The 24,214-nt window shown below is 43.8% G+C and overlaps 1 protein-coding gene across 1 annotated transcript; it reads right to left on the reverse strand.

Annotated features, from left to right (window-relative positions):
• Positions 1-1,430: 1,430 nt before the first annotated feature.
• NUDT17 (nudix hydrolase 17) lies at positions 1,431-23,377 on the reverse strand. Its single transcript, XM_070766747.1, has 8 exons — positions 22,985-23,377; positions 16,048-16,170; positions 12,422-12,605; positions 10,818-10,843; positions 9,313-9,405; positions 7,218-7,316; positions 3,966-4,102; positions 1,431-1,890 (listed from the first exon to the last, which is right to left on the reverse strand). Exons 1-8 carry the CDS (start codon positions 23,057-23,059, stop codon positions 1,743-1,745), a joined length of 885 nt encoding a protein of 294 aa, XP_070622848.1. The 5' UTR covers positions 23,060-23,377; the 3' UTR covers positions 1,431-1,742.
• Between the last annotated feature and the right edge of the window lie 837 nt (positions 23,378-24,214).

The raw sequence follows: 24,214 nt of genomic DNA on the forward strand, positions 1-24,214 counted from the left end.
AATATTTTAAGCTGAATAATATTGAGTGTATTTTCACAAAATGACGTAGACACTCAAATGATGTTAAGGGAAATTATCCTCTCCCAACCACATCATCTTAAATCCCTAAATCAGGGGTCCCGGGGCCATGCATCCTGTTCTACATTTATTTATTAGATTTATTTAGATTTGTATGTTGCCCCTCTCCGTAGACTCCTAGACATGACGGACCAGTTGAGCCGCAAGGAAATACAACACACACACACACCAATTGAAGATTTACGAAACACAAAAATATATTGCTTTGCAAATTGGCTAATTTCAGATTGTGGCCCCTTGTTCTTGTGTTCACTTTCCTATTAAAAACACTTCCCTCCCGAACCTTATTTAACCCTTTAACGTATTTAAATGTGTTGATCATGTCCCCCCCTTTCCCTTCTATCCTCCAGACTATATAGATTGAGTTCATTAAGTCTTTCCGAGACTGCCTCCTGCCGCACGAATCCCAGCGACCGATTAGGTCCCACAGAGTGGGCCTTCTCCGGGTCCCGTCAACTAAAGTGTCGGTTGGCGGGCCCCAGGGGAAGAGCCTTCTCTGTGGCGGCACCGGCTCTCTGGAACCAACTCCCCCCGGAGATTAGAACTGCCCCTACTCTACCTGCCTTCCGTAAACTCCTTAAAACCCACCTTTGCCGTCAGGCATGGGGGAACTAAGACATCTCCCCCTGGGCATGTTTAAATTGTGTATGGTATGCTTGTGAGTGTGTATGTACTATATGGGGTTTCTTTTTAAATCTTAAATGTTTTAAATGTATTCAGATTATTTATGATTTGTTTTTCTCTGCTGTGAGCCGCCCCGAGTCCTCGGAGAGGGGCGGCATACAAATCTAAATAATAAATAAATAATAAATAAATAATATTAATTCAATTTATCAATTAACCTACAAATGGAAGGAAAGAAGGAAAGATGGAAGGAAGGAATAATAATAATAATAATAATAATAATAATAATAATAATAATAATAATCCTAGGTGCTTGGGAAGCGCCCGACTGGTGACGAAATATGAAATCCAGCATAGTGATCTCGTTTGCTGTGTTGTATTGACATATTATTATTATTATTATTATTATTATTATTATTATTATTATTAATTAGATTTGTATGCTGCCCCTCTCCGAAGACTCGGGGCGGCTCACAACAGTAATAAAAACAAATAGTAGTAGAACAAATCTAATATTAAACATATAAAACCCTATCATTTAAAAAATCAAACAGCACATTCATACCAAACAAAACAAAGTATAAAAAAGCCTGGGGGAAAGGTGTCTCAACTCCCCCATTCCTGGCGGTATAAGTGAGTCTTGAGTAGTTTACGAAAGACAAGGAGGGTGGGGGCAGTTCTAATCTCCGGGGGGAGTTGGTTCCAGAGGGCCGGGGCCGCCACAGAGAAGGCTCTTCCCCTGCTACTACTACTATTAATTAGACTTGTATGCCACCCTTCTCCGAAGACTTATAACCAAACTGTTATAAGTTGAGGACTAACTGTAACGGGAAAGGCTAAATTAGATTTGCTCTCTTTTGGCAATCCAACAAATGACCTGGACGCCGTTTCTTCTGCTGTTCCAATACAAAAACCAAGAATTTTTTGATGGTTGGAGCCAAATATTGCTAAGTTCACTTGAAAGGCGCAGACTGGACCCCGGAGTCCTGCCCAGGGATTGGTCTTCTTGCTTTCCAGACGTTTTGAGCATCCTCGGCCACTCAGAGGGAGGACATGTTCAGCCACTGCCGGAGGGCATACTTGGTCCCGGTGCTGACCCGCTCCACGTTTCCCCCTTGTGCCGTGGCCAGGAAGGCGGCGGTGGGGATTGCCACGGTCTTGGCCGAGCCATTCTCCAGTTCGACGATACTGCTCAAAATGAAAAAAAACCCAAGATATTCAAAAATTTATTTATTCTTTTATTCATTTATTTTCATTCATTCATTCATTTATTGGGTTTCTATGCCGCCCCTCTCCGAAGAGGCTTGCAACGTACAGTGTTCCCTCGATTTTCGCGGGTTCGAACTTCGCGAAATGTCTATACCACAGTTTTTCAAAAATATTAATTAAAAAATACTTCGCGGGTTTTTCCCCTATACCACGGTTTTTCCTGCCCGATGACATCATATGTCATCACCAAACATTCGTCCGCTTTTAATAAATATTTTTTTAATAAACTTTAATAAATAAACATGGTGAGTAATAATCTAAATGGTTGCTAAGGGAATGGGAAATTGCAATTTAGGGGTTTAAAGTGTTAAGGGATGGCTTGTGATACTGTTCATAGCCAAAAATAGTGTACAGTGATCCCTCGATTTTCGTGATCTCGATCTTCGCGAAACGCTATATCGTGATTTTTCCCACCCGATGACGTCACTCTCTTCCTTTCTCATCTTTCTTTCTCTCTCTCTTTCTCTATCTTGCTTCTTCCTCTCTCACACTCTCTTCCTCCCTCTCTCATCTCTTTCTTTCCTTCTCTCTCTTTCTCTATCTCTCCCCCTCTTGCTGGCGGGCGGCGGGCGGGCGGGGGCATCAGCGAGGAGCCGGGGTTTCCCCTTTGCGTGGGCGGCGGGGAAACCCCGATCTTCGTCTGCTCGCTGCTGCTGCCGCCGAGCAGATCAGCTGCTGGGCGGCCGCAGCAGCAGCGAGCAGACGAAGATCGGGGTTTCCCCGCCGCCCACGCAAAGGGGAAAGCCCGATTCGGCTCCTCACTGCTGCCGCCGAGCAGATCAGCTGCTGGGCGGCCGCAGCAGCAGCAAGCAGACGAAGATCGGGGTTTCCCCGCCGCCCACGCAAACGCCACCATCTGCGCATGCGCGGCCATGGAAAAAAGGGCGCGCATGCGCAGATGGTGTTTTTACTTCCGCAACCCTACATCGCGAAAAATCGATTATCGCGAGGGGTCTTGGAACGGAACCCTCGCGATAATCGAGGGATCACTGTATTTACTTCCACATCTCTACTTTGCGGAAATTCAACTTTCGCAGGTGGTCTTGGAACGCATCCCCCGCGAAAATCGAGGGAACACTGTATTACAATAGTAATAATAATTAATTTATTAGACTTGTATGCCGCCCCTCTCCGAAAACTCGGGGCGGCTCACAACAACAATAAAACAATACAGCAAAACAAAACAAGCTCTTTCATTGTTACTCTCTCCAAATAATTTTTTTTAAAGCCCTAACCAGGGGATAAAATAATGTGCTGAAACTGACCAGACTAAGGGCGCTAGCCTGATGAATACCTGGTAAACAGATTCTATTCCCTTTCCCCCCCAAAACTAAAGGGCATCTTATAGTTATAGTTATATTTTATTAGATTTGTATGCCGCCCCTCTCCGAAGACTCGGGGCGGCTCACAACATAATAGTGACACAATACAATACATATCTAATAATAAAAGTTAAATCAATTTAAAAACATTAATACATATTAAAATCCCTATCTATACAATCATACACGTTCAACCTAATCTATCATACAGTGAGGCCGAAAACATAATAAAAAGGGGGAGAAGTGGTAATTATCCCCACGCCTGGCGACAAAGGTTTATTTTTTTCTCCTGTTACAACTACGTCATTGGCAGGCAAACACTTTTATCTCATTCTTCAGCATTTTACGGAAGGCAAGGAGGGTGGGGGCTATTCGAATCTCTGGAGGGAGTTGATTCCTAAGGGCCGGGGCCGCCACAGAGAAGGCTCTTTCCCTGGGTCCTGCCAGCCAACATTGTTTGGTCGACGGGACCTGGAGAAGGTCAACTCTGTGGGACCTAACCGGCCGCTGGGATTCGTGCAGCAGAAGGCGGTCTCGGAGATATTCTGGTCCGATGCCACGTAGGGCTTATACTCCGGTGTGTCTTATACTCTGAAAACACGGTAACTTCAGAGGTTTGTTGTGTTTGGGGAGATGGGCCACAAAGCTGGGGTGCTCTTCCCTGCCACCTACCTGACGGTAGACGGTGCCTCCTTGCCCATCCCTGGGGCCTCGCCTTCTGCATCTTCCGTCGCCGAAATGGATGCTACGGTGGGACGGTCCAGCCAAGTGATAGCGTTGACCTCGGCTTCATTGGGCCTCAGCCTGGCCTGTCGAAAGATCTGGATCAATATGCAATTCAAGCAGGCTCCCTCCGTTCTTCCTATTCCGCAGCACAAAATGGCCTTTTGCTTCTCTACTTCTCCCTGCTTGTCATGCTAACCCTAACCCTAACTCCAGGATCCCTTCCAACTCTGTTGTTACATAGAAACATAGAAGACTGACGGCAGAAAAAGACCTCCTGGTCCATCTAGTCTGCCCTTATACTATTTTCTGTATTTTATCTTACGATGGATCTATGTTTATCCCAGGCATGTTTAAATTCAGTTCCTGTGGATTTATCCACCACGTCTGCTGGAAGTTTGTTCCAAGGATCTACTACTCTTTCAGTGAAATAATATTTTCTCATGTTGCTTTTGATCTTTCCCCCAACTAACTTCAGATTGTGTCCCCTTGTTCTTGTGTTCACTTTCCTATTAAAAACACTTCCCTCCTGGACCTTATTTAAGCCTTTAACATATTTAAATGTTTCGATCATGTCCCCCCTTTTCCTTCTGTCCTCCAGACTATGCAGATTGAGTCCATGAAGTCTTTCCTGATACGTTTTATACTTAAGACCTTCCACCATTCTTGTAGCCCGTCTTTGGACCCGTTCAATTTTGTCAATATCTTTTTGTAGGTGAGGTCTCCAGAACTGAACACAGTATTATTCCAAATGTGGTCTCACCAGCACTCTATATAAGGGGATCATAATCTCCCTCTTCCTGCTTGTTATACCTCTAGCTATGCAGCCAAGCATGTTCTTGCTTTACGGCTTTTCAAAAAGCCAGTAGAGTGGGAACAGTGCGAATATCGGGAGTGAGGTGGGAGATGGTTCCAAAGAGCCCCGGAGGGAACAGAAAAGGCCCTCCCCTACGGTCCCGCCAACCTACATTGTTTCATCGACGGGACCTGGAGGAGGCCGATTCTGTGCGATCTCATAAGCCTCTGGGAGGAATGTGGCAGGTGACGGTCCTGTAAATAGTCAGGCCCTAAGCCGTGTAGGGCTTTATAAGCAATAACCAAGGCTTGTCTGACTAGCTCTTTCCATCCAGCCTACCTCGTGTTCTGGTTTCCGGCTAGAGCCTTTGCTAATTGGAATAAAGGCTTGCCGAATGCAGAGATTTATAAAACAAAACGTCATCTTTATTTTTTTTCTCCTGTTACCACTACGTCATTGGCAGGCAAGCACTTTTATCTCATTCTTTAGTGGTTAAATCAACTTAAAACATTCTCTGAGCATTCCTCCCTTTGGTGGAGAGATTTATGGCTAGGCAGCATTAGCCCAGAGTAATAAAAACGGCAGTTAAAAGACAAATAAAGCCAAGCTTATTTCAAAGCCGCGGAACGGCACTTCCGTGTTGATTTATAGCAGAATTGAAAACTCCTTCTTCCCCGCTGACACCCAGACTGTGACGAATTAATTACTTAATTAATTAACCCGTCCCTCTCCTTAATATTTCTTCCCTGACACTTGTTCTCTTCGTCTCTGTAATCGTCTGAAATGAGGATTTAACCATCGATTATCTGTCTCTCCTTCACTGGAGTCTGAACTCATAGAAACGTCCTGTGGTTGGTCTCCCCCTTGTTCTTCTGCCTGTAAATCAGGACCTGCCACTAATTCGTAAACACTATCTCAATCAGAATCTGCGAAATCCCCAAACTGAACAGGAGTATACACAACACCTCGCAAGGCTGTTGTGGATTAAAAAAATGAAGGGAGACCCCTAGTGCATGTCATCTCGGGCTCTCTGAGGAAAGATCAAGTCAATCTGTGGAATTAATACCAGGGGATGTCATGGTGCACTGGTTAGATTGCAGTATTGCTGGTTACTCTGCCCACTGCTGGTGGTTCAATTCTCAGTAGGCTCAAGGTTGATTCAGCCTTCCGTCCTTCCGAGGTTGGTAAAATGAGGACCCAGATTAGAGCCGGGGTCGCGCACTGGTTAGAATGCAGCGCTGAAGGCTACTTCAGCTAATTGCTAGCTGTAGTTCAGCAGTTCAATTCTCACCACTGGCTCAAGGTTCACTCACCCTTCCGTCCTTCCAAGGTGGGTCAAATGAGGACCCAAAAATGCTGATTCTGTAATATGCTGATCTTGCAAACCACTTAAGAGAGGGCTGTAAAAGCACTACGAAGTGGCATCTAAGTCTAAATGCTATTAAATGTTTTTGTCACTGCTGTGAGCCGGCCCGAGTCGGCGGAGAGGGGCAGCATACATTAATTAATTAGATTTGTATGCTGCCCCTCTCCGCAGACTCGGGCCGGCTCACAGCAGTGACAAAAACAATATACATTGACAAATCTAATAATTCAAAATCTAAAATAACACTTGTACATTTAAAATCTAAAAGCAAGGAACCCCAATATAAAAAACATACATACAGTCATATCATGCACTAAAACTACATAGGCAGGGGGAGATGTCTCGGTTCCACCACGCTTGACGACAGAGGTGGGTTTTAAGGAGTTTACGAAAGGCAAAGAGGGTAGGGGCAGTTCTAATCTCTGGAGGGAGCTGATTCCAGTGGGTCAGTGCCGCCACAGAGAAGGCTCTATTGATTGATTGATTGATTGATTGATTGATTGATTGTTAGAGTTGAAAGGGACTATGCAGGTCATCAAGTCCAACCCTCTGCCTGAGCAGGCATCTTAAAGCACCCCAGCCAAGTGGCAGACCAATCTCCTCTTGAAAGTGTCCAGAGTTGGGGAGTTCACAACCTCCGCAGGCAGGTTGATCGCTCTGACCGTCAGGAAGTTCTCCCTTACTTCTAAGTTGAATCTCTCCTTGGTCAGCTTCCAGCCATTGTTCCTCGTCCAGCCCTCTGGTGCTCTGGGCCTGGGGAATAGAATGACCCCCTCCTCTCTGTGGCAACCCCTCGTATACCTGTATACAGCTATCATGTCCCCTCTGGCCCTCCTTTTCTCTAGGCTATCCATGCCCAGTTCCCTCAATCTCTCTTTGTAAGTCTTGGTTTCAAGTCCCCTAATCATTTTGGTTGCTCTTTTCTGCACCTTCTCCAGAGTTTGAACGTCTCTTTTGAAGTTGCTATATATTGCTATAATGCTATTGCTATTGAGGGCAACATATTGACACCTGAGCCTGGCCAAAGTGCTCCACTCACCTGGAGCTGCTGGTGGTTCTCGTGCAATGCCAAGTGGAGGTAGGCCACGATATGATGGCGTTGGGGCAAACCTTGGCTCAGCCGGGGGGGATACACAGACTGCAGGGGGAGACAAAAGAAGGTAGGATGGGTTTGCAATGGTGGACTAATATCTGCAACTCGCCTGTAGGATGAGGGTGGAGGTTTGTTCTCTGAGTTTGTGGGTTGGTTTCTAAATGTTTCATTCGTGGACCAATACAAGATTCAATTTTGATTGGAGAGACACGAGAATCATCGGCCAAGCTGCTCGTGTGATCAAAGTCCTTTGTGATGCAAGAGCTTGGATAGTGCAGAAGAAACATAGAAACATAGAAGTCTGACGGCAGAAAAAGACCTCATGGTCCATCTAGTCTGCCCTTATACTATTTCCTGTATTTTATCTAAGGATGGATATATGTTTATCCCAGGCATGTTTAAATTCAGTTGCTGTGGATTTATCTACCACGTCTGCTGGAAGTTTGTTCCAAGGATCTACTACTCTTTCAGTCAAATAATATTTTCTCATGTTGCTTTTGATCTTTCCCCCAACTAACTTCAGATTGTGCCCCCTTGTCCTTGTGTTCACTTTCCTATTAATAACACTTCCCTCCTAGACCTTATTTAACCCTTTAACATATTTAAATGTTTCGATCATGTCCCCCCTTTATCTATCTATCTATCTATCTATCTATCTATCTATCTATCTATCTATCTATCTATCTATCTATCTATCTATCTATCTATCTATTGGATTTGTGAGACTCGGAGCGGCTAACAGCAACAATAAAACAGTGTACAATAGTAATCTAATACTAAAAACGATTAAAACCCCATTAATATAAAAGCCAAACATACATACAGACATACCATGCATAGAATTGTAAAGGCCTAGGGGGAAAGAGGATCTCAATTCCCCCATGCCTGATGGCAGAGGTGGGTTTTCAGTAGCTTACGAACGGCAAGGAGGGTGGGGGCAATTCTAATCTCTGGGGGGAGTTGGTTCCAGAGGGTTTCCCTTCTGTCCTCCAGACTATATAGATTGAGTTCATGAAGTCTTTCCTTATACGTTTTATGCTTAAGACCTTCCACCATTCTTGTAGCCCGTCTTTAGATCCGGTCAATTTTGTCAATATATTTTTGTACGTGGGGTCTCCAAAACTGAACACAGTACTCCAAATGTGGTCTCACAGAAGAGGCGGGATCAGCTCAGATGGAGGGGACCACTCATGAGGAGAGTGCCTGCCCAGTTTCACCAGGCACTCCTCAAGCAATTCCATCAACAGGCGCATTGACCTACCACCAGCCTGTGAACCCGAGTCTGCGGAGAGGGGCGGCATACAAATCTAGTAAATAATAATAATAATAACCCTTCAGAATTCACATCAACCACACAACCAAACAGTGACAACACTGACCACCCAAAGTAGGACTTCACTTCCCAATGACCCCCACCTAATATAACCTGCCCTTCACACCTCTCCACTCATCCATCACAAGACACAACACAAGACCCTCACCTGATATGACCCACACCTGAATCATCACAAAAATGTTTCCTGATCTATCTGCAAAATGTTGGAAATGTAAGCAAGGTCTCAGGATGTACCACCATATACAGTGGTGCCTCTACCTACCAACGCCTCTACTTACGAACTTTTCTAGATAAGAACCGGGTGTTCAAGATTTTTTTTGCCTCTTCTCAAGAACCATTTTCCATTTAAAAACCTGAGCCTCCAAAACTGTAACCGGAAAAGGCAGGGAGAAGCCTCCGTGGGGCCTCTCTAGGAATCTCCTAGGAGGAAACAGGGCCGGAAAAGGCGGGGAGAAGCCTCCGTGGGGCCTCTCTAGGAATCTCCTGGGAGGAAACAGGGCCGGAAAAGGCGGGGAGAAGCCTCCGTGGGGCCTCTCTAGGAATCTCCTGGGAGGAAACAGGGCCGGAAAAGCTTATCTATAAAAGTTCGTAAGTAGAGGCGTTTGTAGGTAGAGGTACCATTGTATATGGTTTTTAAAATTACTTAATAAAAATTATTTTAAAAAATCAAAAACAAAAAGAAGACCCATCTTGGGATCCTCTTACCTCCCATAGGGCCAATGGTTGCCAGGAGAATTCCCCGTCCTTCAGCTGCAAACCAGTCTCTTCCTGTAGCTCCCTTAGCCCGGCCTCTAGTAGCTATGGACAAAAAGAAACAAGGGTGGGGAGAAGAGGCAGATCCTGAAATGTGGGAGCATCAGGGCAGCTGAAACTCAGAAGAGGCTCTCTGACCTCCCACAGGTTATTGGGGATCCCTCTTCTAACCCGCCTGGAAGGCCTGTAGGCTATTGTCGATTATTGCAACAATATGGCAAACCTATCTTGCCAATAAAGCATCCTATTCTTCTCTTATTTAAATCTAAAAGTTATTTGTATCTAGGGAAAAGGGTAAAATATGGGTCAGCTATCCATGTCTATAAGAATGTGGAATGCCCTCTGTGGATATGATAGGATTAAGCCTATGTGCCTGGTAGAGGGGACCCACTCCTTTGATTAGCTTAAGGAAATGATTATCCATTTAAGCTTCCGTTTACCCAAGGTAATTAAAACCCTTCTGTTTGTCTAAGGTGAAAACTAATTAGATACTCTTCTGTTTGTTTAGGAATCATACCCTGAAAGGAATTTGTCTATATGCTATGTGTCACCTATTAACCATTCACATTGTAACTAGGTTAATACAGTGGTACCTCTACCTACAAATGCCTCTACTTACGAACTTTTCTAGATAAGAACTGGGTGTTCAAGATTTTTTTTGCCTCTTCTCAAGAACCATTTTCCACTTACAAACCCGAGCCTCCAAAACTGTAACCGGAAAAGGCGGGGAGAAGCTTCTGTGGAGCCTCTCTAGGAATCTCCTGGAAGGAAATAGGGCTGGAAAAGGCGGGGAGAAGCCTCTGTGGGGTCTTTCTAGGAATCTCCTGGGGGGGAAACAGGGCCGGAAAAGGCAGGGAGAAGCCTCCATGGAGTCTCTCTAGGAATCTCCTGGGGGGGAAACAGGGCCGGAAAAGGTGGGGAGAAATCTCTGTGGGGCCTCTCGGAATCTCCTGGGAGGAAACAGGGCCGGAAAAGGCAGGGAGAAGCCTCCATGGAGTCTCTCTGGGAATCTCCTGGGAGGAAACAGGGCCGGAAAAGGCAGGGAGAAGCCTCCATGGGGCCTCTCTAGGAATCTCCTGGAAGGAAATAGGGCTGGAAAAGGCAGGGAGAAGCCTCTGTGGGGCCTCTCTAGGAATCTCCTGGGGGGAAACAGGTCCAGAAAAGGCAGGGAGAAGCCTCCATGGGACCTCTCTAGGACTCCCCTGGGAGGGAACAGGGCCTCCACCCTCCCTGTGGTTTCCCCAATCGCACACATTATTTGCTTTTACATTGATTCCTATGGGAAGAATTGCTTCTTCTTATAAACTTTTCTACTTAAGAACCTGGTGACGGAACGAATGAAGTTCGTAAGTAGAGGTACCACTGTACTTTATATTTGTATACACAAGAAGCTTATTATAAATAAATCTCCGGATTCTCCTTTTCTGGTTTTGGATTTAAAAAAAGGCCTTACTTACCTCTTCTTCCGGTTCAATATGGCCGCCTGCAAGGGGAAAAAAAATCGTAATATCTGCCCTTGTCGATGGTTGCTTCTAAAAACTTGGGATTTAGTACAGGTTGTCCTCGCCTTATGACAAGTCCACCCCCCCCCAAATTTATGTTGTTAAGCAAGACAACGGTTAAGGGAGCTTTACTCCATTTTACGACCTTTCATGCCGGTTGTTAAGTGATTCACCTGTGAAGCGGTATATAAGTCTTAAGTGGTATTGCTATCCTTGGAGCCACAGGGGTTTTTGTAAGTCTTCCCATCCTCGCGCACCCGATTCCTCCCCCTCGCACTCCAGTGGCGGGAGCAGAGCTCAGGTGCACAGCTCCAGTAGGTCTGGAGCCGTGCACGCACACAACTGGGAGATACCAGAATACTGGGACCAGAATATCTCCGAGACCGCCTTCTGCCGCAGGAATCCCAGCGACCGGTTAGGTCCCACAGAGTTGGCCTTCTCTGGGTCCTGTCGACTAAACAATGTCGTTTGGTGGGACCCAGGGGAAGAGCCTTCTCGGTGGCGGCCCCGACCCTCTGGAACCAGCTCCCCCCGGAGATTAGAACTGCCCCCACCCTCCTTGCCTTTCGCAACCTGTTGTGAGCCGCCCCGAGTCTTCGGAGAGGGGCGGCATACAAATCTAAGTAATAAATAAATAAATAAATAAAACCTTCTTAAAACTCACCTCTGCTGTCAGGCATGGGGGAATTGAGACATTTCCCCCTGGCTTATACAGTTTTATGTATGGTATGCTTGCGTTGAATGGTTTTTAAATTAATGGGTTTTTAGATACTTTTTAAATATTAGATTTGTTTATTATATACTGTTTTATTATTGTTGTGAGCCGCCCCGAGTCTATGGAGGGGGGTGGCATACAAATCTAATAAATAATAATAATAATAATAATAATAATAATAATAATAATAATAATAATAATACCATCGAAATAGGGGGAAACAACCCAAATCTCGTGCGAGTGTCCTGGTGCGTGTGAGATTTGGGCAATATTCGCTGCTTTGCTTCCATGCATGTGCGGAAGCAAAAAAGGTGGCAATTTTTGCCAAAATCTCACTTGCACAAGGATGCTTGCGCGATATTTTGGTTGCTGCGCATGCACGGAAGAAAAAAAGCAGTGGGTTTTGCCCAAATCTCGCTCGTGTGAGGACCCTCGGGCGAGATTTGGGTGATTTTCACTGCTTTTTTGCTTACACGTATGCGTGGAGGCAAAAAAGCAGCGATATTCACCCAAATCTCACTCACGCGAGGACGCTCATGCACGCGAGATTTGGGTGGTTCTCCCGTATTTCGCTCGCATGAGATTTCGGTTGCTGCTCATACGTAGAAGCAAAAAAGCGGCAATTTTTACCCAAATCTCACTCACGTGAGGATATTTCTGCACCCGAGATTTGGGTGATTTCCCCCTATTTCGACGGTGTCTCCCTTATTTCGCTCGCACATGCGCACAAGCCAAATGTCATGCGAGCGACTGTGTGTCCCATCTGCAGGTACGCGCATGGAGCATAGTATAAGCGCCGGCGACTGGCGGCCCATCACTGCCCCACTCCTCTGGGTCTTCTTACCAGGAGGCACCCAACTATTGGGAAAGAGGCTAAGCGTCCTGGCCCGACGGGTCAACAAAACCTTTCCGCTGCCCGACTCCAGGAGAACAGCCACCCCGACATCCACCCCCTGGCGTCGGGCCTCCGCGGGGAGAGAGGCCGTTTGCTCTGCAGTCAAATGCTTGATGGGGCAGAAGGGGGGGCGCTGGAAAAAAACAGGAAAAGAACAAGTCTAGATCAGTGATGGCGAACCGTTTTTGGTTCAAGCGCCAAAAGGGTGCGTGAGGGTGTTGCTAGCATGTGCCCAACACCGCTTCCGCACATGTGCACCAATTAAGGGCTGCAAATTTTTTTACTACCACACTAATGGCGTGGCTTATTTTGTGGGCGTGACTTGCTGGCCACGTCACCAGGTGGGAATGGCTTGACAATCATGCGATCGGGGTGGGTGGGTGGGTGGTTGGCTTAAAGGTCATGTGACTGGCTTAAAAGTGGCAAACTTGACGTCACTCACGTCAAGGATTTGGGTTAGGGTGCCTGGCCTCTCCTCGCCTCAAAGAGATAGAGTTTTCCTATCTATTTGCTATTACTGAGCATCCAAAATATACTATTTAATTCTATGTATATATGCCATAGGTGTATATACACATACACGCAGAGTTCTTCTAAAATTATACACATTCAACCTCATTTACTACGACAGGAAAAACATACCTAGAGCCCAGGAGGGGGGGGGGATCACATTTTTTCTACTGGTTCTGCATACCTGGCCAAACTTTTTCTACTGATTTTACATACCTGGCCAAAATTTTTCTACTGGTTCTGCATACCTGGCCAAAATTTTTCTACTATTTCTGCATACCTGGCCAAAATTTTTCTACTATTTCTGCATACCTGGCCAAAATTTTTCTACTACTGTATTTCTGCATACCTGGCCAAAATTTTTCTACTATTTCTGCATACCTGGCCAAAATTTTTCTATTGGTTCTGCATACCTGGCCAAACTTTTTCTACTATTTCTGCATACCTGGCCAAAATTTTTCTACTATTTCTGCATACCTGGCCAAACTTTTTCTACTACTGTATTTCTGCATACCTGGCCAAAATTTTTCTACTATTTCTGCATACCTGGCCAAACTTTTTCTACTGGTTCTGCATACCTGGCCAAACTTTTTCTACTACTGTATTTCTGCATACCTGGCCAAACTTTTTCTACTGGTTCTGCATACCTGGCCAAACTTTTTCTACTACTGTATTTCTGCATACCTGGCCAAACTTTTTCTACTATTTCTGCATACCTGGCCAAACTTTTTCTACTGGTTCTGCATACCTGGCCAAAATTTTTCTACTGGTTCTGCATACCTGGCCAAAATTTTTCTACTGGTTCTGCATACCTGGCCAAAATTTTTCTACTATTTCTGCATACCTGGCCAAACTTTTTCTACTGGTTCTGCATACCTGGCCAAAATTTTTCTACTGGTTCTGCATACCTGGCCAAAATTTTTCTACTGGTTCTGCATACCTGGCCAAAATTTTTCTACTGGTTCTGCATACCTGGCCAAACTTTTTCTACTACTGTATTTCTGCATACCTGGCCAAAATTTTTCTACTATTTCTGCATACCTGGCCAAAATTTTTCTACTGGTTCTGCATACCTGGCCAAACTTTTTCTACTACTGTATTTCTGCATACCTGGCCAAAATTTTTCTACTATTTCTGCATACCTGGCCAAACTTTTTCTACTGGTTCTGCATACCTGGCCAAACTTTTTCTACTGTATTTCTGCATACCTGGCCAAAATTTTTCTACTGGTTCTGCATACCTGGCCAAACTTTTTCTACTACTGTATTTCTGCATACCTGGCCAAAATTTTTCTACTATTTCTGCATACCTGGCCAAAATTTTTCTACTACTGTATTTCTGCATACCTGGCCAAAATTTTTCTACTATTTCTGCATACCTGGCCAAAATTTTTCTACTATTTCTGCATACCTGGCCAAAATTTTTCTACTACTGTATTTCTGCATACCTGGCCAAAATTTTTCTACTGGTTCTGCATACCTAGCCAAAATTTTTCTATTGGTTCTGCATACCTAGCCAAAATTTTTCTACTGGTTATGCATACCTGGCCAAAAATTTTCTACTGGTTCTGCATACCTAGCCAAAATTTTTCTACTGGTTCTGCATACCTGGCCAAACTTTTTCTACTGGTTCTGCATACCTAGCCAAACTTTTTCTACTATTTCTGCATACCTGGCCAAACTTTTTCTACTATTTCTGCATACCTGGCCAAACTTTTTCTACTACTGTATTTCTGCATACCTGGCCAAACTTTTTCTACTGGTTCTGCATACCTAGCCAAAATTTTTCTACTGGTTATGCATACCTGGCCAAAATTTTTCTACTGGTTCTGCATACCTGGCCAAACTTTTTCTACTACTGTATTTCTGCATACCTGGCCAAAATTTTTCTACTGGTTCTGCATACCTGGCCAAAATTTTTCTACTGGTTCTGCATACCTGGCCAAACTTTTTCTACTACTGTATTTCTGCATACCTGGCCAAAATTTTTCTACTATTTCTGCATACCTGGCCAAAATTTTTCTACTGGTTCTGCATACCTGGCCAAACTTTTTCTACTACTGTATTTCTGCATACCTGGCCAAAATTTTTCTACTGGTTCTGCATACCTGGCCAAACTTTTTCTACTGGTTCTGCATACCTGGCCAAAATTTTTCTACTATTTCTGCATACCTGGCCAAACTTTTTCTACTGGTTCTGCATACCTGGCCAAACTTTTTCTACTACTGTATTTCTGCATACCTGGCCAAAATTTTTCTACTATTTCTGCATACCTGGCCAAAATTTTTCTACTGGTTCTGCATACCTAGCCAAAATTTTTCTATTGGTTCTGCATACCTAGCCAAAATTTTTCTACTGGTTATGCATACCTGGCCAAAATTTTTCTACTGGTTCTGCATACCTGGCCAAAATTTTTCTACTGGTTCTGCATACCTGGCCAAAATTTTTCTACTGGTTCTGCATACCTAGCCAAAATTTTTCTACTGGTTCTGCATACCTGGCCAAACTTTTTCTACTATTTCTGCATACCTGGCCAAACTTTTTCTACTGGTTCTGCATACCTAGCCAAATTTTTTCTACTGGTTCTGCATACCTGGCCAAAATTTTTCTACTGGTTCTGCATACCTGGCCAAAATTTTTCTACTATTTCTGCATACCTGGCCAAAATTTTTCTACTGGCTCTGCATACCTGGCCAAAATTTTTCTACTGGTTCTGCATACCTGGCCAAAATTTTTCTACTGGTTCTGCATACCTGGCCAAAATTTTTCTACTGGTTCTGCATACCTAGCCAAAATTTTTCTACTATTTCTGCGTACCTGGCCAAAATTTTTCTAATGGTTCTGTGTACCTGACTGTACCCCCCTGCAGTGCCCTGTTCATGTGTACAATCCCCTCTAGGCCTCACTGAAGCCTAGAACGGTGAAAAAACGGACATGCGCAGAAGGAAAACCATACTGGGACACGCATGCGCACAACACACCCAAAACTGCACACAGCTCAACTTTTGCTACTGCTGCGTCCTCCTCGCTACTGGTCCTATCCCAATGTGGCAGCCCTCTTCGTACCTTCAAGAGAAGTCCAGTGGAGCCAGGAAACTCCCGGTCGGAAACGAGGAACTGGAGGGGTTTCAGAGCGCAGTGTACAATGCCACCGTCTTTCTGGGCCGGACAGCAGTGGCCGACAATGCTCTGGAAGCCAAGGAGAATTTGTGAGCACGTGAAATGTTAATACCACTTTATAAGGCCTTTATAAGGCCACATTTGGAATACAGTGATCCCCCGGGTATCGCGATCCCGATCATTGCGAACGGCTATATGGCGATTTTTCAACCCGGAAGTCAAAACACCATCTGCGCATGCGCACCCTTTTTTCTATGGCCACGCATGCGTAGATGGCGCCGGGCAGATCAGCTGCTGGGCGGCTTCCCTGGGTCTTCCCCCTCTTGCTGGCGGGAGGGCGAGCGGCGGGCATCAGCAAGGAGTTTCCCCACCGCCCACGCAAACTCCTCGCTGCCGCTCGCCCGCCCTTCGCCCGCCCACGCCGTTCGCTCGCGCCGCTTCCCAGCTGAGTCCTGAAGCGAACTTCCGCGTTTGGCTTCAGGACTCAGCTGGGAAGCGGCGCGAGCGAACGGCGTGGGCGGGCGAAGGGCGGGCGAGCGGCAGCGAGGAGTTTGTGTGGGCGGTGGGGAAACCCCAGCGCCGCTTCCCAGCTGAGTCCCGAAGCCAAACGCGGAAGTTCGCCTTTGCCTTCTGGCTTCAGGACTCAGCTGGGAAGCGGCGCGAGCGAACGGCGTGGGCGGGCGAAGGGCGGGTGAGCGGCGGGCGCGCGGGCAGGCGGCGGACAAGCGGCGGGCGGACAAGACAAGCGGCGGGCGCGGCAGCAGCGAGGAGTTTGCGTGGGCGGCGGGGAAACCCCAATCTTCGGCTCCTCGCTGCTGCGGCGGAAGTAAAAACACCATCTGCGCATGCGCAGATGGTGTTTTTACTTCCGCACCGCTACTTCGCGAAAAACCGATCATTGCGAGGGGTCCTGGAACGGAACCCTCGCAATAATCGGGGGACCACTGTACTGCATTCAGTTTTGGTCGCCACGATGCAAAAAGGATGTTAAGACTCTAGAAAAAGTGCAGAGAAGAGCAACAAAGAGGATTTGGAGGCTGAAACATATGAAGAACGATGGCAGGAATTGAGTACAGTGTTCCCTCGATTTTTGCGGGGGGTGCGTTCCGAAACCGCCCGCGAATGTCGAATTTCCGCGAAGTAGAGATGTAGAGATACACTATTTTTGGCTACGAACAGTATCACAAGCCTTTCCTTAACACTTTAAACCCCTAAATTGCAATTTCCCATTCCCTTAGAAACCATTTAGATTATTACTCACCATGTTTATTTATTAAAGTTTATTAAAAAAATATTTATTAAAGGCAGATGAAAGTTTGGTGATGACACATGACGTCATCGGGCAGGAAAAACCGTGGTATAGGGAAAAAACCTGCGAAGTATTTTTTTAATTAATATTTTTGAAAAACCGTGGTATAGACTTTTCGCAAAGTTCGAACCCGCGAAAATCGAGGGAACACTGTATATCTAGTTTAATGAAAAGAAGCACCAGGGGAGACATGATAGCAGTCTTCCAGTATCTCAGGGGTTGCCCCAAAGAAGAGGGAGTCAACCTATTCTCCAAAGCAGTGATTTTCAACCTTTTTTGAGCCGCGGCACATTTTTTACATTTACAAAAACCCTGGGGCACATTGAGCTGGGGGGGGGGGGGGCTAAAAAAAGTTTGGACAAAAAATTCTCTCTCTCTTCCTCCCCTTCGCTCTATTTCTTTCTCCCTCCCTCTTTCTCTCCCTTCCTTCCTCTTTCTTTCTCTCTCCATCCCTCTTTCTTTCTCTTCCTTCCTTCCTCTCTTTTTTGCTCTTTCTCTCTCCCTCCCTACCTCCCTCTATGTCTTTCTCTACCTCCTTCCCTCCCTCTTTCTCTGTCTGTCTCTCTCTTTCTCTTTCTTTTGTTCTCTTTCTCTCTTGCCTTCTTTCTCTCTCTCTTGTTCTCTTTCTCTTTTTCTCCTGCTTTCTTTCTCTTTTTTTCTCTCACTCTTGCTTTCTTTCTCTCTTTCTCTCTCTCTCTCTTGCTTTCTTTCTCTCTGAGCTTCGCGGCACACCTGACCATGTCTCGCGGCACACTAGTGTGCCGTGGCACACTGGTTGAAAAACACTGCTCCAAAGCACCTGAGGCTAGAACAAATAGCAATGGGGGGTTGGACTGAATTTTTAATTCAATTTTTGAAGAAAAGAAATTTGTACTGATTAGGTGGATTGATACCTGCATATTATATTTTAATTATGAAATAAATGATGTGATTTTAAGTTGATTGTGTTATGAGTATGTAATGATAGAAATTTAAATTTTAATGTCTATGGAATTGATACAGCTTGGTTTTTATTTCCTGGTAATGTTACTGTCATGATTATAACTTGAAAGATTTAGTTGATATGATCATTAATGTTTAAGAATAAGTAATTTGGGTTTTTTTTCTTTGAAAGGGGCAATTAATATAAGATAAGGGTTAAGAGATATATATGAAATAAAGAAAGATGTATGAAAATTGAAAATAAGTACTTTGGCCTAAACGTATAAGATGAGTAAAAGCAGTTGATGAGATGTATTAGCTAAGAGAGTGGTAAATAAGGATATTGGAAAATTTTATAGTTGACTATCCAGGTGATAAAAGAAAAGGAGGCAGCACTTGTTGCATGATAAATACCAAAAATAAATGGATAATTATTGTAGTCTATTGAAGATTGAAGGTATATGACATGGTACGTGTTTATGAGTGGAGAATTTTTTTTAAAAAAATACACACACACACCTAAAAAAGAAGCAATGGGTGGAAACTAAACAAGGAGAGAAGCAACTTAGAACTAAGGAGAAACTTCCTGACAGTTAGAATAATTAATCCGTGGAACTGCTTGCCTCTAGAAGTTGTGAATGTTCCAACACTGGTGGTTTTCAAGATGTTGGATAACCATTTTGTCTGAACTGATGTAAGGTTTCCTGCCTAAGAAGGGGGTTGGACTAGAAGACCTCCAAGGTCCCTTTCAACTCTGTTGTTGTTGTGTTTATTTTATTCACAAAAAACAAATGAGCAAAAAAGCAAATGAGATTGGTATGCTGGATTTTGTATTATATTATTATTATTATTGTTGTTGTTGTTGTTGTTGTTGTTGTTGTTGTTGTCAATACAACACAGCAAATGAGATCACTATGCTGGATTTTGTATTTCATCACCAGTCGGGCACTTCCCAAGCACCTAGGACTGTGTGAGGTAGTGGCTAATTATTTGTGCCGACCTCAGTAAAGTGGCCTTTTTTGCAGTTGACAGATGGAGATTTTGTCAATTTTGATGGTTTTCAAATATCCGCTGAGATCTTTTAGCACTGCGCCCAGCATGCCAAGGACCACTGGGACCACTTTCACTGGCTTATGCCAGTCGTTGCAGCTCGATTTTCAGATCTTCTCCTCTCCTTCTCCTCTTCTTATATGCCGTCCCTCTCCGAGGACTACTTTCTTTTTTTAAAATTATTATTATTATTAATATTACAGTGATCCCCCGTTTATTGCGTCCCCAACCATTGCGAACAGGGTACTTCGCTATTTTTCAACCCGGAAGTCAAAATACCATCTACGCATGCGTGCCCGTGGGCACGCATGCGTAGATGGCAACCGGGAGATCAGCTGCTGGGCGGCTTCCCTGAGGTCTTCCCCCTCTTGCTGGCGTCAGCGAGGAGTTTCCCCACCGCCCACGCAAACTCCTCGCTGCCGCCCGCCCTTCGCCCGCCCACGCCGTTCATTCTCGGCGCTTTCGAGCTGAGTCCGGGAGCGAGTTCGCTCCCGGATTCAGCTCAAAAGCGGCGAGAATGAACGGGGTGGAAAAGCCGTTCCTTGCCTTTCCTTCTCGGCGCTTTCGAGCTGAGTCCGGGAGCGAGTTCGCTCCCGGATTCAGCTCGACAGCGGCGAGAATGAACGGCGTGGAAAAGCCGTTCCTTGCCTTTCGTTCTCGGCGCTTTCCAGCTGAGTCCGGGAGCGAGTTCGCTCCCGGATTCAGCTCGAAAGCGGCGAGAATGAACGGCGTGGAAAAGCCGTTCCTTGCCTTTCGTTCTCGGCGCTTTCCAGCTGAGTCCGGGAGCGAGTTCGCTCCCGGATTCAGCTCGAAAGCGGCGAGAATGAACGGCGTGGAAAAGCCGTTCCTTGCCTTTCGTTCTCGGCGCTTTCCAGCTGAGTCCCGGGAGCGAGTTCGCTCCCGGATTCAGCTCGAAAGCGGCGAGAGCCAGCGCCCCCCGGACCCCCAACCCGGGTTTGGGGGGGCTGCTAGGAAGCCCCTCCATGCCGGCGGCAAACAGCCGCGCCCCCCCCCCAATCTTCGGCTCCTCGCTAGCGCTGTGGGAGTAAAAACACCATCTGCACATGCGCAGATGGTGTTTTTACTTCCGCAGCGCTACTTCGCGAAAACCCACTCGTTGCGGGGGGTCCTGGAACGGAACCCTCGCAACGAGCGGGGGATCACTGTATTATTAATATGCCGCCCCTCTCTGAGGACTACTTTCTTTTATTATTATTATTAATATTATTAATATGCCACCCCTCTCCGAGGACTACTTTCTTTTTAAAAAAAATATTTTTTATTATTTTCAAAGTAAAACGAACAAAGACATACAACATTGAACATTTAAGGAGCTACTGTTGCTCCACTTATCATAGAAGTCTAACTAATACAAAATATAAAAAGCTCTAACTGTTACAAGATCTAAGCAGAAAAGCCACACTTGAAGATTACATTATCATTAAATTTAATTATAGATTTTTTTAAAATTAAGATTATTGATTGAGTTTCTTTATATATATATATTTTTGAACAAAAAATAATAATAATATACTTATATGTATATATATATCAAAAAGCAATAAACAAATTATTAGTAATACAAAAAGAAAATAATATTAAACACTTCTGGGTTAGTTATAATATGAACTATATAAACTATATAATTCTATCTTATAATTTTTAAGTAATCATTTATTCTTATATGTTTAATTTTTAATACTATTTTTAACATTCCACCAATCATATACTTTATCCCAAATTTTATAAAATTCTGTTTCAGTTTGATTGTTCAACCTTTTAGTCATCATATCTAGTTCTGCACACTCTATGATTTTTTTAAACACCTCAGAGTCTTTCGGTATCGTCTTTTCTTTCCATTTCTGCGCGAATGTTATTCGTGCCGCGGTCAATATATGTATTATTAAATAGTAAATTTCTTTTTTATACTTTATATTTGAAATACCCAATAGAAAAAATTCAGGAGATTTTTTAATCTTCTCCTTTGTTATTTCATTTATCCAATTCTCTACTTTATTCCAAAATATTTTTGTCTCCGGACAGGTCCACCATGCATGGTAATATGTACCAACTTCTTTTTTGCATTTCTAACAAATGGGCGATACCGAAGGAAACATTTTAGAGATTCTATATGGTGGAAGGTGCCATCTATAAAACATCTTAATTTGATTTTCTTTGAAAGAGATTGATTTTGTTATTTTCCAATTATAGGTCCATATCTTTTCCCAAGTATCTAAATCAATCTCTTTGCCAAAATTTTTGCACCAACTGATCATATTATCTTTCAATATCCAACCTATCGTTCTATGATTTAGTAAATATTTATAAACATTTCCAATTGTCTTTGTTTGATTTTGGAATAATAATTTGCCCAATACATTATTTTCTTTTTTAAAAATGTAAGTCTTTACGTCTATTTGATATCTAGAACTAATCTGCATATAATGCCACCAATCTAAATCTATACCTAGCTCGTATAACTCTTGTTTTGTTCTTAATTTTAATTGATTATTTAACAGATCACTATATTTCCAAATCTTACCTTTTCCTTTAAGATTTGGGTGTACTATGGATTCGAGGACTACTTTCTTATATTATTATTATTATTATTATTATTATTATTATTATTATTATTATGCTGCCCCTCTCTGAGGACTACTTTCTTTTATTATTATTATTAATATTATTAATATGCCACCCCTCTCCGAGGACTACTTTCTTATATTATTATTATTATTATTATTATTATTATGCTGCCCCTCTCTGAGGACTACTTTCTTTTATTATTATTATTATTAATAATAATAATAATAATAATAATAATAATAACAATAATAATATGCTGCCCCTCTGGGGACTACTTTCTTATATTATTATTATTATGCCGCCCCTTCTCTGAGGACTACTTTCTTTTATTATTATTATTATTATTATTATTATTATTATTATTATTATTATTATTATTATTATGTTGCCCCTCTCTGAGGACTACTTTCTTATATTATTATTATTATTATTATTATTATTATTATTATTATTATTAGGGTTAAATAAGGTCCAGGAGGGAAGTGTTTTAATAGGAAAGTGAACACAAGAACAAGGGGACACAATCTGAAGTTAGTTGGGGGAAAGATCAAAAGCAACATGAGAAAATATTATTTCACTGAAAGAGTAGTAGATCCTTGGAACAAACTTCCAGCAGACGTGGTAGATAAATCCACAGTAACTGAATTTAAACATGCCTGGGATAAACATAGATCCATCCTAAGATAAAACACAGAAAATAGTATAAGGGCAGACTAGATGGACCATGAGGTCTTTTTCTGCCCTCAGACTTCTATGTTTCTATGCCGCCCCTCTGAGGACTACTTTCTTATATTATTATTGTTGTTGTTGTTAATAATAATAATAATAATAATATGCCACCCCTCTGTGAGGACTACTTTCTTCTTCTCCTTCTCCAAGACTTTAATATTCCAAGGGGTGCGTGTGTGTCTTAGCGAGGCATTATAAAGGGGTCCGAACGAACCTTTGATGTGATCTTGTTGCTCTCCCTCCCCCGAGCACCTCCCCCCCCCCCACGCGTCTTCCCCGCCCCGCTACCTGCTCGAAGCGGGCCTGTTGCGGGAAGCCGCCCCCTTTGCAGACGTGCACCGCCACCCGCCTGCCGGCCTGCATGCTCGGGTCCGACCGGGGCCCTTCGGAAGCTGGAAGGACGAGCGGCCACTCCGGCCAGGAAATCTCGCCTCGCCACGGCCGAGCGGTAGTTCCCAGGCGCTACAGCTTTTCTCCTCTGGTTTGGAGACAGCGCCCTCTAGCGGCTCACGACGACTTTCTTTGCGGGAAGGAGTCGTTTCCCACGAGTTGTTTCGCAGCAGAAGATGCCGAATTTCTGCTCAAGTTTGTTTGTTTGTTTAATTCGACTTCTACGCCACCCAATCCCGAAGGACTCAGGGCGGCTTACAACCACAATGTAAATACAAAACAATACTGTACAAAGAAGTCGAATTTACAATCTAGAAAACTGTAAAACTCTAATTAAAAACCCATAACTTAGCCAATCACAACAACATGCATACTAATACTAAGTTGATTTCCTGAGGATCAAGAATCTTGACCGACCTCCAGCCGGGTGTAAGTTTGATGGCTTGAGCAAAGGGTCAGACTAGATGACCTCTAAGGCGCTTGCATATTCCAGGTTCTGCATGCCTTTTTTTTCTCCCTTTGGCCATAGTTTTTGCATGTATTTATTTATTTGTTTGTTTGTTTGTTTATTTATTTATTTTATTAGATTTGTATGCCGCCCCTCTCCGAAGTCTCGGGGCGCTAACAACAATAAAAAAGACAATGTGAACAAATCTAATATTAAAATTAATCTAAAAAACCCCAATTTAAAGAACCAATCATACATACAAACATACCATGTATAAATTCTATAAGCCTAGGGGCAAGGGAAAATTTCAATTCCCCCATGCCTGACGACAGAGGTGGGTTTTAAGGAGCTTGTGAAAGGCAAGGAGGGTGAGGGCAAATGTCTGAATATTGAACAGCAGTCACAAATGTGAAAATATATGTTTTTTTCTGTCGGATTACCCTGGTATATTGAAGGAACGTCACAGCTCCTTTTTGCCTCTAGGCCCAACCCAGGGCCATTTCAAGGCAGTTAATTTATTCATAGCCGACAACTATATTCTATATGTATTAAAACATGTAATTAAAACAGCAAAAACATGTAATACACACACACATATACTGTACATATTTAGAGAGACATAGAGACAGAGACAGAGAGAAGCAGCACACATATTTTTTTCCTTCCTATCTTTACTCTCT

This window comes from Erythrolamprus reginae, chromosome 13 (genome assembly GCF_031021105.1).
Source record: "Erythrolamprus reginae isolate rEryReg1 chromosome 13, rEryReg1.hap1, whole genome shotgun sequence".
Classification (NCBI taxonomy): domain Eukaryota; kingdom Metazoa; phylum Chordata; class Lepidosauria; order Squamata; family Dipsadidae; genus Erythrolamprus; species Erythrolamprus reginae.